The sequence below is a fragment of the Chanodichthys erythropterus genome, chromosome 12 (assembly GCF_024489055.1).
Source record: "Chanodichthys erythropterus isolate Z2021 chromosome 12, ASM2448905v1, whole genome shotgun sequence".
Lineage (NCBI taxonomy): Eukaryota > Metazoa > Chordata > Actinopteri > Cypriniformes > Xenocyprididae > Chanodichthys > Chanodichthys erythropterus.
The window spans coordinates 45,731,112-45,744,322 of NC_090232.1; the positions used below are offsets into that span (position 1 = coordinate 45,731,112).

The following is a 13,211-nucleotide window of genomic DNA, read 5'->3' on the forward strand; positions in this document are numbered from 1 at the left end:
ATTGTTTATCTGTTAAAATATTAACTATATCTAGAATAACACATGATATGATGGGATTACTAATATGTTGGAGTCAATGCATTATATGTTTGTATTCCCGTATGCATTTTCTTTCTCTTGTAATCATTGTTTTTAATTAGGTCAGTCTAGTAATATGTGTGTAAGAAGTGTGTCGTGTTTGAGCTCTAAATGCAGAATTTATAATTCTCTGTAATTATGTGTGAATGAAACATTGAAATTCAGTATCAGGAAAATATTAAGAAACTTTATAAAGTTGTTAATAAAACAGGAGAATGTTCTGCAGATATCACGCGATGTGATCAATAGACAATAGACGAGGCGTGTCTAATCTCCGTAGCAACGTCTCATTGGAGGATCGCATCTGAAGGATGGAGCCAAAATTGCTCCTTTAAAACTATACTGTCCGAACAAGAAATCGTCAGAAAGCGCTCGAAATCGGTCAGAAATCGGTCAGAAGCACAGTCGTTGAAGCCCGGTAGGCGAAGCACCGCTACTTTGACCACGGCAGGAAAGTCGCATGGGTCATTGAGAACTGATTGACCGGGGCTGATTTTCCATCAAACAGTCGCCGACTTCAACCACGAGCCGCACCGCTGATAATCCAACGGCCGTCACATCCAGACTCCAAAACACTTCGTGAAATATCTGACCAAAGTCTCCCAAGAAGAGAGCCGCTCAAGCCAGACGCTCAGAACAGTTGCACCAGCCAGCAACATCCTTCAAAGCTTCCGCGCAACCCACAGGGCTTTCCCGAGAAGACGTCGCCTGAAAGACAGCCAATCCAGAACGGGATTCCGCTGTACACGAGTCACGGAACACCCGATTACCTCAGCTGTCAGAGCAAACGCAGGTACAAGCAAACTTCTCTCTCTTGCTGGAAACTGGTGAAACTCCTTTAAACCTAAAGAATCAAGCCAAAGCTCTGCTTTTGTGATTTTCCTCAGGGTATGAGTTAAGTTAGCACTGAACTTGGGACTTTTCATAACTCATATCAACTCCGCGAATGTGTGTGCATGTATGTATGTGTGTGTGTTTAGCCTTAGTTTCCTGTAATCATTAGAAGTAGTCAATAAATCTCGTTTTGATTTTCACATATACGAGTTTCTTGTGCTGTGTGTCAAATTACTGCCTTAAACTTAAAAGATCAAGTTACCTCTTGCTTATAATATAATAATTACAATAATAACAATAATCATAATAAAATATTGTTACTGTTGGCCGCAGAATAATATTTTATCCAGAATTGGTAAAATACTCTAACCTCAATTTTCGCTGGACGAATAATTGATGACGTGTTAAATATCAATTCTGAATCATTTACAGTGAATCATTTACAGTTGATTCAATTCTTATTCCCTGTAACAATTAAATTAAGCTAATAAATAGGCAAAGTCCTTACAATCTTCAGTTGATTTCATCTAAGGCTGTGACTGAAGTCAGTTGTAGTTCTTGTGTTTCTGCTCGTCTCTTTTTCTGTTCTCTTCTTTCCTTCAGTGATTCTGCTTGTTAACAGCTTATTAAGGCTCAGATGACTCTAATATTTAATGTACACAGATTTTGTGGCTCAGATAAGGTCCAGTTTAGGTTTATTTCTTTATTTCTGCTCTTGGCTGACATGTGGCATTGCTGTGGTTTGCTTGTGGCTCAGATCTGGCAAACAGAAACGGCCCACACAAGGACCGTAATTCATTGCAGCATGTGGGCCAGATCATCATGCCACATGTGCCAGATGTGGGCCAGATCTGGGCCGACATAATGTTGCTATCTGGGAAGTTACCATATATTTCACATGAACATCCCATTTAGTGCATTTATTTAAAGTCCTGATAATTAAAGTGTTCAGGTGGTGATATTGCACATTGACATACGGCATATTTTATAAAACAGCAGTATACAGAAGAAGAGATTAGAATAAAATAAATAGATGTAACTGAATAACGTGACTGGAATAGTATTTTAACACAGACCTTTGCCTGCATTAGTGCATTTTTGAGTTTAAAGTCCGGATTTCAACTGGAAAGAAACTGTCCTTTAATCTTGTGGTCCTTGTTCTTAAAGATATCTTTCTGAGGGCAGAAGATTAAACAGGTGGTGCTCTGGGTGTGATGTATCCTTGATGATGATATTGGCCTTTGAAGGATAGTGGGAGCAGGCGATGCTTTCCAGGGAGAGTAGTGAGCAGCCAGTGATTTTTTAGGCTGTATTAATTATCCTTTGGAGAGCTGCCTTGTCTGCTGCAGTGGAATTGATGCATAAACAGTATTAAATGATTTCGGGACAAAGAAAATCTGCCTGAACAAGAATAATTTCACATCAGAAATCACTGATCACAGATCAGGCATTAGAATAAACGCTGTTGATGATTGTGGCGTTGCTGTTGAATCCATATCGTAAAAGTCTGTTTGCAAAGCCTGCGTCGATATTGTGACTGAATTACCAAATAATTCACAGTGAAATGTAAAAATAAACAATCCATTTTTCTCTGACATCGGGATCTAATGGGCAGCTTATGCAAAGATGATGTTTTTCCACAGCCAGGAACAGCACAACATCTGTGTGGCTTCACAGTCTTGTTATTATCACAATCTTATCATAAACAACTGCCTACTTTAGATCCGCTGCTGCTCATTGGCTGAACACATGTGGGCGGGGCCAATGATGCAATTATGTAAAAGAAGGTGTTGTTGATTTGCTCCAGAGGCAGTCGTATGCAAATGATTGTGCCCCTGTGACGTCACATGCCACCTCAGATTCAAACAAATTTACAGCTTGATTATATAAATGCTTTTTTATTGATGATGAGGATGTTTTAAGTTATGGATCTTGCAGGGTGTATTAATGATACAAAGAGCTCTTATATGCCAAAAGATCTAGGAAAATTTGATTTCTCATGTCATTAATATGTTTTAAAGATGCTCTGAAACAATATGCACTTATGTCCCCCCCCTTTTTGTGTTTTGAAAAAGAAAGTCATTCAGCTTTAGAACAAAAAATAAATAATGATAAAAATATTTTTTTGAACTCTCACTTTGCTGACAATGAATCAGTTGTTGTTGTTGTTGTTGTGTCAGACCTGCAGGTGGAGACACAGCAGAGAGTGAAAGAGGGAGATTCAGTCACTCTGACATGTAAAAGCAGCTGCTCTCTGACTGAACAAACAACATTCATCTGGTTCAGAAACACACTGAGATTCACTGAAGGAATTGAGAAAGAGAATCAGCTTCATCTGCAGTCAGTCAGTCGATCTGATGCTGGAAACTACAGATGTGCTGTAAGAGGACATGATCATCTGATCTCTCCTGCTGTTTATCTTAAAGTTGAATGTGAGTACAAACTGATTCATTAATATTAGTCAAATATTTCACACTTGAAATTTCCAAATTTAATTTGTAAGGTACAAGGTTCAATTTGTAAGGTACAAAAATCTTTGGTGTGTGTTGAAAAAAATACAGAAGAAAATGAAAGATTTCTGCTTTAATTATTTTCCTCATTTCTGTGTTTCAGGGGTTGAAGGTCTGCAGGATTGGGGAGTGAATTACAGCCCTTCATATGTTTGTGCATTAAAGGGATCAACAGTGAAAATATCCTGTACTTTAACAAATCCTCAGAGTTATAAACTCGTAAAAGCTTTCTGGACCAAACCTGTTGGAGAATCACCTGATCTGTGTTCAGATCCAGAGAAGAGAGGAAGAGTTCAGTGTCACAGTGAAGATAAAAACACTCACAGCATCACTTTGACGAATGTAAGAGAAGCTGATAAACACGTCTACTACTGCAGATTTACAGGTTATTATCAGAATAAAAGATGGACAGTGATTCCTGGAGCTCGTCTTGATGTCACAGGTAAAACCAGTGAACTCTTGGCTTTATGCATTTTTTATATAGAGTAGTGCATAAGTGAAGTTCCTAAATGTAATTTCGGGAGGAGTGAATCCATCTAATCTTTTTAAATGAACTGCCGGAGCATAAGCAGCGGTTCACCTTGCTCCGGCATCAGCTGTTTTTCATCTCTCTTCCCCCCATCTCCACCAACATAATTCAGCCATCTTGCTACAGACTCATTTTCCAAGCATTAGAAATCCCACTGGAGGATTTATTTAAGCTCGAGTTGAAGCTCCACTGCAGACAGCAAACAAAATACAGTAAATGACGGGAAAATACAGGGAGAGACAGGAATGAAATGAGGACATGGTCCAGGGCACAACAGCTCTTTAACGAGTTTGTTTGCCCATATAATCTTTGGGGTATTAGGTTAGCTAATTTGGCTTTCTGTCCACTGAGGAGAGGCTCGATGAAGCAGCTTCAACTCGAGCTCTGATACACCCCCCAAAAAGTGCTGAATAAATTTGGGACAGCAAGTTGAATTTAGCATGGTCGAAAATATAGTAATATACAGGATACCCAGATGCTTAATACTTGTTACCCCCCAAAAGGAGTGAAAGATTGAAGCGGTATGAAAAATAGAGGTGAGAGGTGTCGAGTGGCACTAGTGTTTCCTGTGCTGAACAGCTGAGACTGAAGAGAGGTAAGCAGCTGCTTATAAACTCTGGCTGTTGACTGGAAGATCCCTAAATTACGTTCAGGAACTTCACTTATATCAGAGAAGTTTGTCAGAAGTGATGAAACTGACAACATAAAGCATTATATTTTGTAGCTGTTTCTGTTTAATGTTTTGATATTATCATTTTAATATTATCACATGATTCTGATGTTGTGATGATGACAGTCAATGAGATGTTGTTGTTGTTGTTGTTGTGTCAGACCTGCAGGTGGAGACACAGCAGAGAGTGAAAGAGGGAGATTCAGTCACTCTGACATGTAAAAGCAGCTGCTCTCTGACTGAACAAACAACATTCATCTGGTTCAGAAACACACAGAGATTCACTGAAGGAATTGAGAAAGAGAATCAGCTTCATCTGCAGTCAGTCAGTCGTTCTGATGAAGGAAACTACAGATGTGGTGCTGTAAGAGGACATGATCATCTGATCTCTCCTGCTGTTTATCTAAAAGTAGATTGTGAGTACAAACTGATTCATTAATATTAGTGAAATATTTCACAGATTATTCAGAATTTAGTTCAGATTTGTTTGATCATTTCAGGCCCAATCATACAGACTGCATGACATTTTTGTTTATTAGACATGATTTATTCTTATTAATTTATTAATGCGCAAAATTAATTGAAAGCATGAATCAGTGTTTAGTGATCTTTTTCATTAGGGTTGATAAATCTGTAAATATAAAATTGTTTTATTGACTTTGCACCAGTTCAGATGTAGATTTGCACCTTTTTAATCAAAATAGTGATGATCAAAATAGATTTCTACACAGATCGACTTCAGTAATTTAATAATGATAATGGAATTAATGGCATAAATAAAATAATGATTTTATTTTCTGTTTTACATGTATTTCATGTAGATCCTCCAAAGAGCGTGTCAGTGTCCATCAGTCCGTCTGGTGAAATAGTGTCAGGAGATTCAGTGACTCTGAACTGCAGCAGTGATTCAAACCCTCCTGCTCTGAACTTCAGCTGGTTTAAGGAGAATGAAACCTCAGCTGTTGGATCTGGACAGAGTTTCAGCATCTCCAGCTTTAGCTCCAGTTTCAGTGGACGCTTCTACTGTGAGGCTCAGAATAAATATGGATCTCAGAGATCAGCGTCTGTTTCTCTCACTGTTAAAGGTATTTTCTATAAACAGACACTCTTTCAGGTTCATCTGTCTCACGTGTGAAATGATCTTCATGATCTTCTTGTTTCAGGGGTTCAGAGAGCTGATCTGCACACAGTTTCTGGGATCGTGGCGGGATGTGGAGGATTGATCTTCATCATCATCATCATCATCATCATTGTGTTCATAAAGTGAGTGAAGTTTATCTGCTCACTAAATCTATTCACTAAGAAATCTACAAAAATCAATCTCACATCTAAAGTAAATGGACTCTATTTCAATCATTTTCTTTTTTAATATATTTTAATACATTTTCAATAGTTTTCTGTCTGTTTTCAGGAGGAAGAAGAGGAGAGAAGGTGGAGCTGAAGACGGGAATCAAAAGCAGGCGAGTCGACAAACACACTCCTCCATCTACAACTGAAATACAGTGTGATTGTATTGTTGTATTGAACTATGAATACAATAGTGTACATGAAGCAATATCAGTGTAGAAATCTCTCTCTATAGACGGCTGACGCGAGTGACGATACATACGCAGCTCTGGATCCAGCGTCCAGAACATCTGCTGACATTTACAGCACAATCACAGTCAGTAAATGTCTGCAACACTTTTTACAGTCAGATTCAGCAGATCCACACATAAACAGGCTGTTTGTTGATCTGTCTCTCACAGTCTGTTCAGAGCTCCTGATGACACCTACACGGCTCTTGAGCTTCAGTCCAGATCTTCTGAACATGAGACTCTAGAGGCATCTTTACACAGAAAAAGCAGCACAGAAACCAACTCTGAAGCGGCATAAAATCACAAAAATGTGCATTTACACAGACTGTTTAATGCTCCTCTGAAGCGGCATAAATGCATTTACACAGGAATTAAAATCGCGGGAAACAATGGTTTGAACATAAGTATTTCAAAACTAACAGTTTTAACAAAATTAATTTAAAAATAATTAAATAATAAACCATGAAATATAACTCGAAATAAAAAAATACGAAAATTTAAAGTAGTAAACTGCATGCTATATCTCACGCTTTGTTGTTTTTCATAATAAAAATTGTTACAGTTGGAACGATGCAACAAGAAATTATTCATTATTACACCGGGTAGTTCACAACAGGATTAAAAGAGGTCGAACATTTATTTTTTTTATTATTTTTTTTTTCAAAGAGACAGAAACAACAAATGATGCTAGCATTTGCTTATATCAGGCAGCAGCAGATCACCAGACCGTCGTGTGTGGGTGAAATATCGTCCTCAAGGAGATGATTTTTGGAATATAATATAACAGTACACAATCAAAGTGACGCCGATTGTGTTAAGCATTTAACGTTACCTTATTTGAGAGAAATGTAGCAGCGCATTGATCTGACAGTCTCTTCATAGGAAGATTACAAACGCTGAAAGCCAACTGATGACACACGACGATTCTCTGCTGTTATTTTAGTGGTTTGCTTCACGATGTGAGTACAGGACTCTTTTACTTCAATGCCCCTTGTTGGAAGACATTATTTTTATTATTTGCCCTAAGTTATATGTTTCGTCTCCTGGGTAGGGTTGCACCAGCCGTTCGTAAGTTCTTTCTTAAAATTGAACGTAAAGTCCACACTAGTGGCTTAGTAACTACTAGCTAGTTTGTAACTAACTCTGTACTTTATTCGGTTGCACCATTTGTTCTTAAGGCAGAACGTAGCTAGTAGCTCGTAAGGTCTCCGTAAAGTAATGCGTAGTCGCATAATATGACGTTTACCTTCAGTTATCCTTCAAATACAGGAGCAGAAGTTGTTGAAATTCCGTGAATTTCAGTTTATCCTTCATTCTGACTTATTTTGCCTCACGTAGCAAACAGTAAAAATAAGTTCCCATTAAATATAATAGCCTACTACTTAATCATAAATGTTTTTATATGTAAATAACATTCAGAAACTGTATTTGAAACGAAATTAATAAGGATCAATAAATAAATACTGAAACAACAACAAAAACATAAGAAATTACATTTATTGATTATGACTGATTTTATTTGACATGCACAACACGGAGTGATAGGACCGATGCACACAGCGGTGCGCTGTTTAACGGGTTCGTGTTGAAGAGTGTCTAACAAAGTAATCTTTTCACATGATGTTCTCTCTCTTAAAATTTAAGAGAGTGTAAATGTCAGCAGCATCATATATGTGTAAAGAATGAAGTCTGTCAGGTAAAACAAGAGCAGTTCAGTCAGTCTGCTATTTTATTCCAACCGTTACTCTTGATAGGAGGCTTCCGTAAATATTTAGTGTATACGTAGAGTTACGCTTCAACTAAGTTTAATGGTGCAACACAAAAATATTTAGTAGTGCGTAAATTGTAACTTAGTGCCCATTTACGTCAAAACTAGTCTACGTTGTAACTTGCGCACAGCTGGTGCAACTGGCCCCTGCTTCTTGAATCTCGCGCCGCCTGAGCTGACTGGAATGCTTTTGGTTGTCATGGCAATGACGTGGTTTAGAGCGGCTATATTTCGCGTTCATTTAACGTTACACTGAACCAGAACAGTATCAGACTCGCCTTTGATACTAGGGGCTGAGGTGGGTCAGACCCGGCGTATTTTAGGTCTTCTTTAACACGGCATTGCGTCTTTACACTAAATTCTGAACAGGTACAGACCCGCTTCAGAACAGCCATAAATCGGCTGTGTAAAGATGCCTTAGCAGTGACCTCAGCAGATCCACATTAAACTCTCCTCACTGTATTACTGCTAATATGAAACAACTGAAGCTCCTCAGAAACTGCCCATCATTATCAGCTCATGAACATCATTTCATCATCAATAACATTCTGATTTATTAAACTGTGTATATTGTAATTGAGCTTATATGAGTTTGCAAAATACATTTTTTTTTCTATTAGTCTTGTAAATCTATATTTTAGCCTGCATGTCACGTTTTATGTTTGTGCTTCATAAGCAAATGCATTTTAGAAGAAAACTTGTGCAATTCAAATATTGATATCATACTTTAGTTTCTGCTTCACTTGAGTATTAAAATTGAATTTATGTATGTTAATTTCACAGTTAAGCAGTATTTTCATGTTAAACTCAGTTCAATCTGAATCTGATTGTATTAAAGTCTCAGTTTCTCTGTCATGTCTGATGCTCTGTTGATTGGATTTTATTCTACTGTATCTTTACTGGAGGAACTTAATTATTTTTGTAGCGTTTAAAAGACCGAGATCTCAAATAAACATTTCTCTCATAGCTGCCGTGTATTTTAATATTATAACTGATATTTCATTTGTGACATCTAGAGTCATGCTAATAAACGCAGCCAACAGGTTTATAAAGTAATAAAAGGCCAGAAATAAAGTGATGAACTAGAATACTCAGTTTGGACTAAATCTAAATACTCAAACACAGTGAACCAGAACAGTTAATAATTAATATTAATTATATAGTTACATCAGCAGAGACAAGCGATTATCACAGGAAGAGAGAGTTAAAGATTATGAGATCAAATAATATACATGCATGAATCTTGCACAGTAAAACCAGTACCATGGATCAAGAAAATTAACCAGTTTCGATTAAATCCCAACTTCAAACCCGTTTCTCTCCCTATGATAATGTGGTGCAGTTACATGTATCTTCCTCTAGATGGCGCTCAGGTCGGTGAGGCTGTAGAGGTGTGCAGTCACGCGCTGTCCGAGGTGCTGATCATTCACTCTTCAACTGCTGGAAAGATCTTCTGTTACATAAAAAGAGGGACACAAACATGTCGGACTCTTGTCAGAGTTCTTAAGTTCCCTCGGACTATTAAAAGCAGAGTAAGTGGAGTTGAGTTGGTGAAGACGCCGGAAGTATCTTCACACAAGTTTAGGTATCCTCCAGTTTTGACTGACAGAATAAGATTAATAAGCTTATTTCGTTCAAAACAATGTAAAATGGCATTATCAGGCTTTGAGCTTCAATTTACAGACTTTACACCTTCTGTGAGTCTTCTTACCAATGTATCTATCATCATGTGCATTGGTATCTTGATCTCTGTAGCCAAACATGTTTGCCTGAGTTTGACTGTTTATATGCCATATCTAGAGTGATTTATATGAGGGTGTTTAGTTGATTTTTTTACTGAAGAACTTTAATAGAAACAGTTTTTCATAAATGCTCAACACTTGACTTGTTGCATGACAACTTTTACGAAAGCAGCAACACAAACGGAAAGAGAAAGAGGAAGGAGAAGTGTTAAATGTTCTCCACATCTGTAGCTTCAGCAGGATTTCAGTGTTCTATTGTGTTCTCTGTGTTCGAACGAATGCATCAGAACGCGTTTGTGTTTTTATTTGATCTTGACACGCGTCTGAAAAACAGTTGTGTTCATGTGTTCATCTAACGCACGTGTACACTAGAGTCATGTGACTGGAGGAGGAGCATTTACTCCCAAACTGAGGAGATGAAGAGAGACAGGAAGTCAAACAAACTTTGAAACAAATTACTCACGGTTCAGCCTGATCAGTTCTCTTTCATTTTATCTTATTTGAGTCCTGCAGGTTCCTTAAACCTTATTAGAAATGATTGAGTTATTGCTCTGATTATAAACATGTTAAATATCCACAATATCATATGTTGCTGTTGTTTTAGTTTGTATTCGGATGTTTACAGTAAATGTAAAGAATAACTGAAGAGTAAAGAAGTGTTTGTAATGAACAAAAACTATATAAAGACAATCAAAGCAAACAGTGAAACAAGATCTGAAGACTCCATTAAAACACATCTTACTTCTGAAGTGCATTTGTCATGTAGAGAAAAACACTGAAATAAAAACACAAAACACTGTTTGATTATTGTGATGAATATGCATTTTAAAATCTGTATTTGCCTGTTTTATATTTTCCAGGGATTTGCAGTCAGGAATGGGAGATTCAGTACTTGAGTATGATGAAATGTGTCCTAAAGGGTTCAACAACACGTTTATCAGGCATTTATAAACACCCAGATCATCTCACTGTGACAGAGATATATTGGACTGTAAACCCAAGTCCAGGAAAGGTCATCAATCTGTTGAATCTTCCAGATTACAGAGACAGAGTTCAGTACTTCCCCAATAAAGATCGAACATTCGTTCTCACTCTCAGTAATGTGAGACATGAGGATGAAGGAATGTACTGCCTCAGATTCATAACAAAAGTAAAAGAACAAAGTTATCTTGGTTATCCTGGGATTGAGCTCAGAGTCACAGGTACAGTCAAACTAATATTGCTCTGACAGATTTGACTCTGTTCTTTCATATAAATATTAAATCTGTTTGTCTGTGATTTCAGAGCTCAGAGTGGAGATTCCTGAAGAGGTCGTTGAGAAAGATTCACCTGTTTTATTCTGTAACACCACCTGTATCCTCTCAGGAACAGACTTTATCTGGTATAGAAACGGCAAGCGTTTATCAGAACGGAGCGGCACGAATCAGCTGTTGCTGCAGTCGGTCAGCAGTGATGATACAGGAAACTACAGCTGTGAGCTGTATCATTTGCAGGTATTGATTTGTGGCGTTGGCTCTTATGCTGGTGTCTTTATCAGTCGTGTGAATGATGTTTGTCTTCACTCAGGTGGACGGACCGCAGGTCTCTATGCAGCTGCTGGAATCGGGGCTGCGCTCATCTGCATCTGCATTATTGTTGTAGTAATAAAGATCATAAGGTGCGAGAAAACTGCTGTGGAACATACATATTTAACTTATATAAATCACAAGTCATATTAATCTGTGTCTGTACCGTCATGAAGATCACAGTCAGTTTGTGTTCATGTTCATTTCTTCTTCTCTCTCAGGAATCGAGTGACTCCATCAGAAGAGCAAAAGCACAGAGGATCACAACAACATCAAACAGTCTGACAATCTTCTCCTGCTTCTTCTCATTTGTGTCCTGTCAGTTATGAAGGCAGAATTCATTCTCTCATCATTGTGTCGTCAGGTCGAGTCTCCTGAGGACACCTACATGACCCTTGACCCCAAGTCCAGATGTTCTGAATACGACACACTGGATGTGAGTTCTTCTGCTGTTGTTGTGAAGGTGTTACATGAGATCTTATTTCTGATGCATATGTTCACTTCTTCTCTAGAATATGAAGAGATCATGTGACACAGACGAGCCTGAAGATTAGGATTCTACATATTATAACATGGACAAATGATTATTATATCTTATATTAATTTCATTTGACAGTTCATTTCACATTCATTTATAATGTTGTGCTGCTAAAAGTGAGAGAACATCTCAAGAGTCAAATACATCAATCTAGTGGATGTTCATGTTGACGCAGCATTGCATATAAATCGCAATTTGCAACTAACTCAAGCACAACGGTCAAACGATTGTGTAGCGCATGTTTAGAAAAGCAGAAGAAAAGCAGCACAGTTTAATGCAAAAACACGTTCTGTGTGAATTTTCCTTGCTATTATTGCCTTCAGCTTGTTTACGACAGACGACTGTTATATTCACTTTCCATTTATTTCTCTGCTTTAATGATATGCATTGTGAAAAAAGTGCTATACAAATAAAAATGAATTGAAACGACATTGTGTTGTATCGCTGTTTGCTTTATTTCAGTCAGTGTGAATTATACAGTGAATCTTTAGCTGTGATTATTTTAAAAAGTTATTTCTATCGGCCGTTTTCTGTGATAAATAGCAGCTATTTTGTTGATATTCTGTGCGACGCTGATCAAACAGAGAAATTTTTTTAAAGGGATATTTCACCCAAAAATGAAAATTCTGTCATCATTTACTTACCCTCAAGTTGTTCCAAGTCTGTATAATTGTCTTTGCAAAAAAGTCTGGCCAGCATACAGCATAGATAGAGGTTTCTTAATAGTGCAAAATATATATTTTTTTCTAAACATATCTCTCTAGTAAAATATGTTAAACAGTTCAATACCGCTTTTCTACAGTATCCATATACACCGGCAGCGAGTTCACGCACACCACAGTTGAACACAGACACGCCTCCTGTCACTCACTCAGCGCAGCAGCAGGACTGGAGACTCTCTTTCGGTCCGGTTGAAGGGTTTTTGTTGATATAACACCTGATATGACAACTTTAGCACGTGTCAGCTAAACATTCATTCAGTGTTGCCCATTAATGACCCTGTGCGCCGCCGCCGTTTCATAATGAACCGAAAATTTAAAACATAAATGGTCTCTACGTTGTATTTTGCCAACGAACTAAAATCGAGACCGTGATATAGCTTTGTGCCTTTATAAAACAGCAAAATACAGTGATTAAGTATATATACAGTCTGTTTGTGCTGCGTGTTTTAAAGAGAAGTGCACACTTTGCTCACACGATCAGCTGGCGATTTGGTGATCAAAATTAAAGCTCAAGGATTTATCTTAGACTTTGTGATATAAAGTCTTAGACTTTATATCACAACTAAAAATATGTTTGAACCCTTTTTAATGTCCAGGTACAAGTCAATGTTGTTTATTTGTTCAATTTGCACACTGTACATGGATTGAAGCTCTTAATTTTGAGCTTCCAAAGTGCAC

At 37.6% G+C, this 13,211-nt stretch overlaps 1 protein-coding gene across 1 annotated transcript in view; it reads left to right on the forward strand.

The window, feature by feature from the left end:
* LOC137032387 (B-cell receptor CD22-like) overlaps positions 1–6,117 on the forward strand; it is a 36,534-nt gene extending 30,417 nt beyond the window's left edge. The window contains exons 4-9 of the mRNA XM_067404143.1: positions 3,093–3,344; positions 3,526–3,864; positions 4,783–5,037; positions 5,443–5,706; positions 5,785–5,884; positions 6,033–6,117. Of these exons, the coding sequence (XP_067260244.1) occupies positions 3,093–3,344; positions 3,526–3,864; positions 4,783–5,037; positions 5,443–5,706; positions 5,785–5,884; positions 6,033–6,117 (1,295 nt within the window). The remainder of the gene's footprint in view (positions 1–3,092; positions 3,345–3,525; positions 3,865–4,782; positions 5,038–5,442; positions 5,707–5,784; positions 5,885–6,032) is intronic.
* Positions 6,118–13,211: the final 7,094 nt, after the last annotated feature.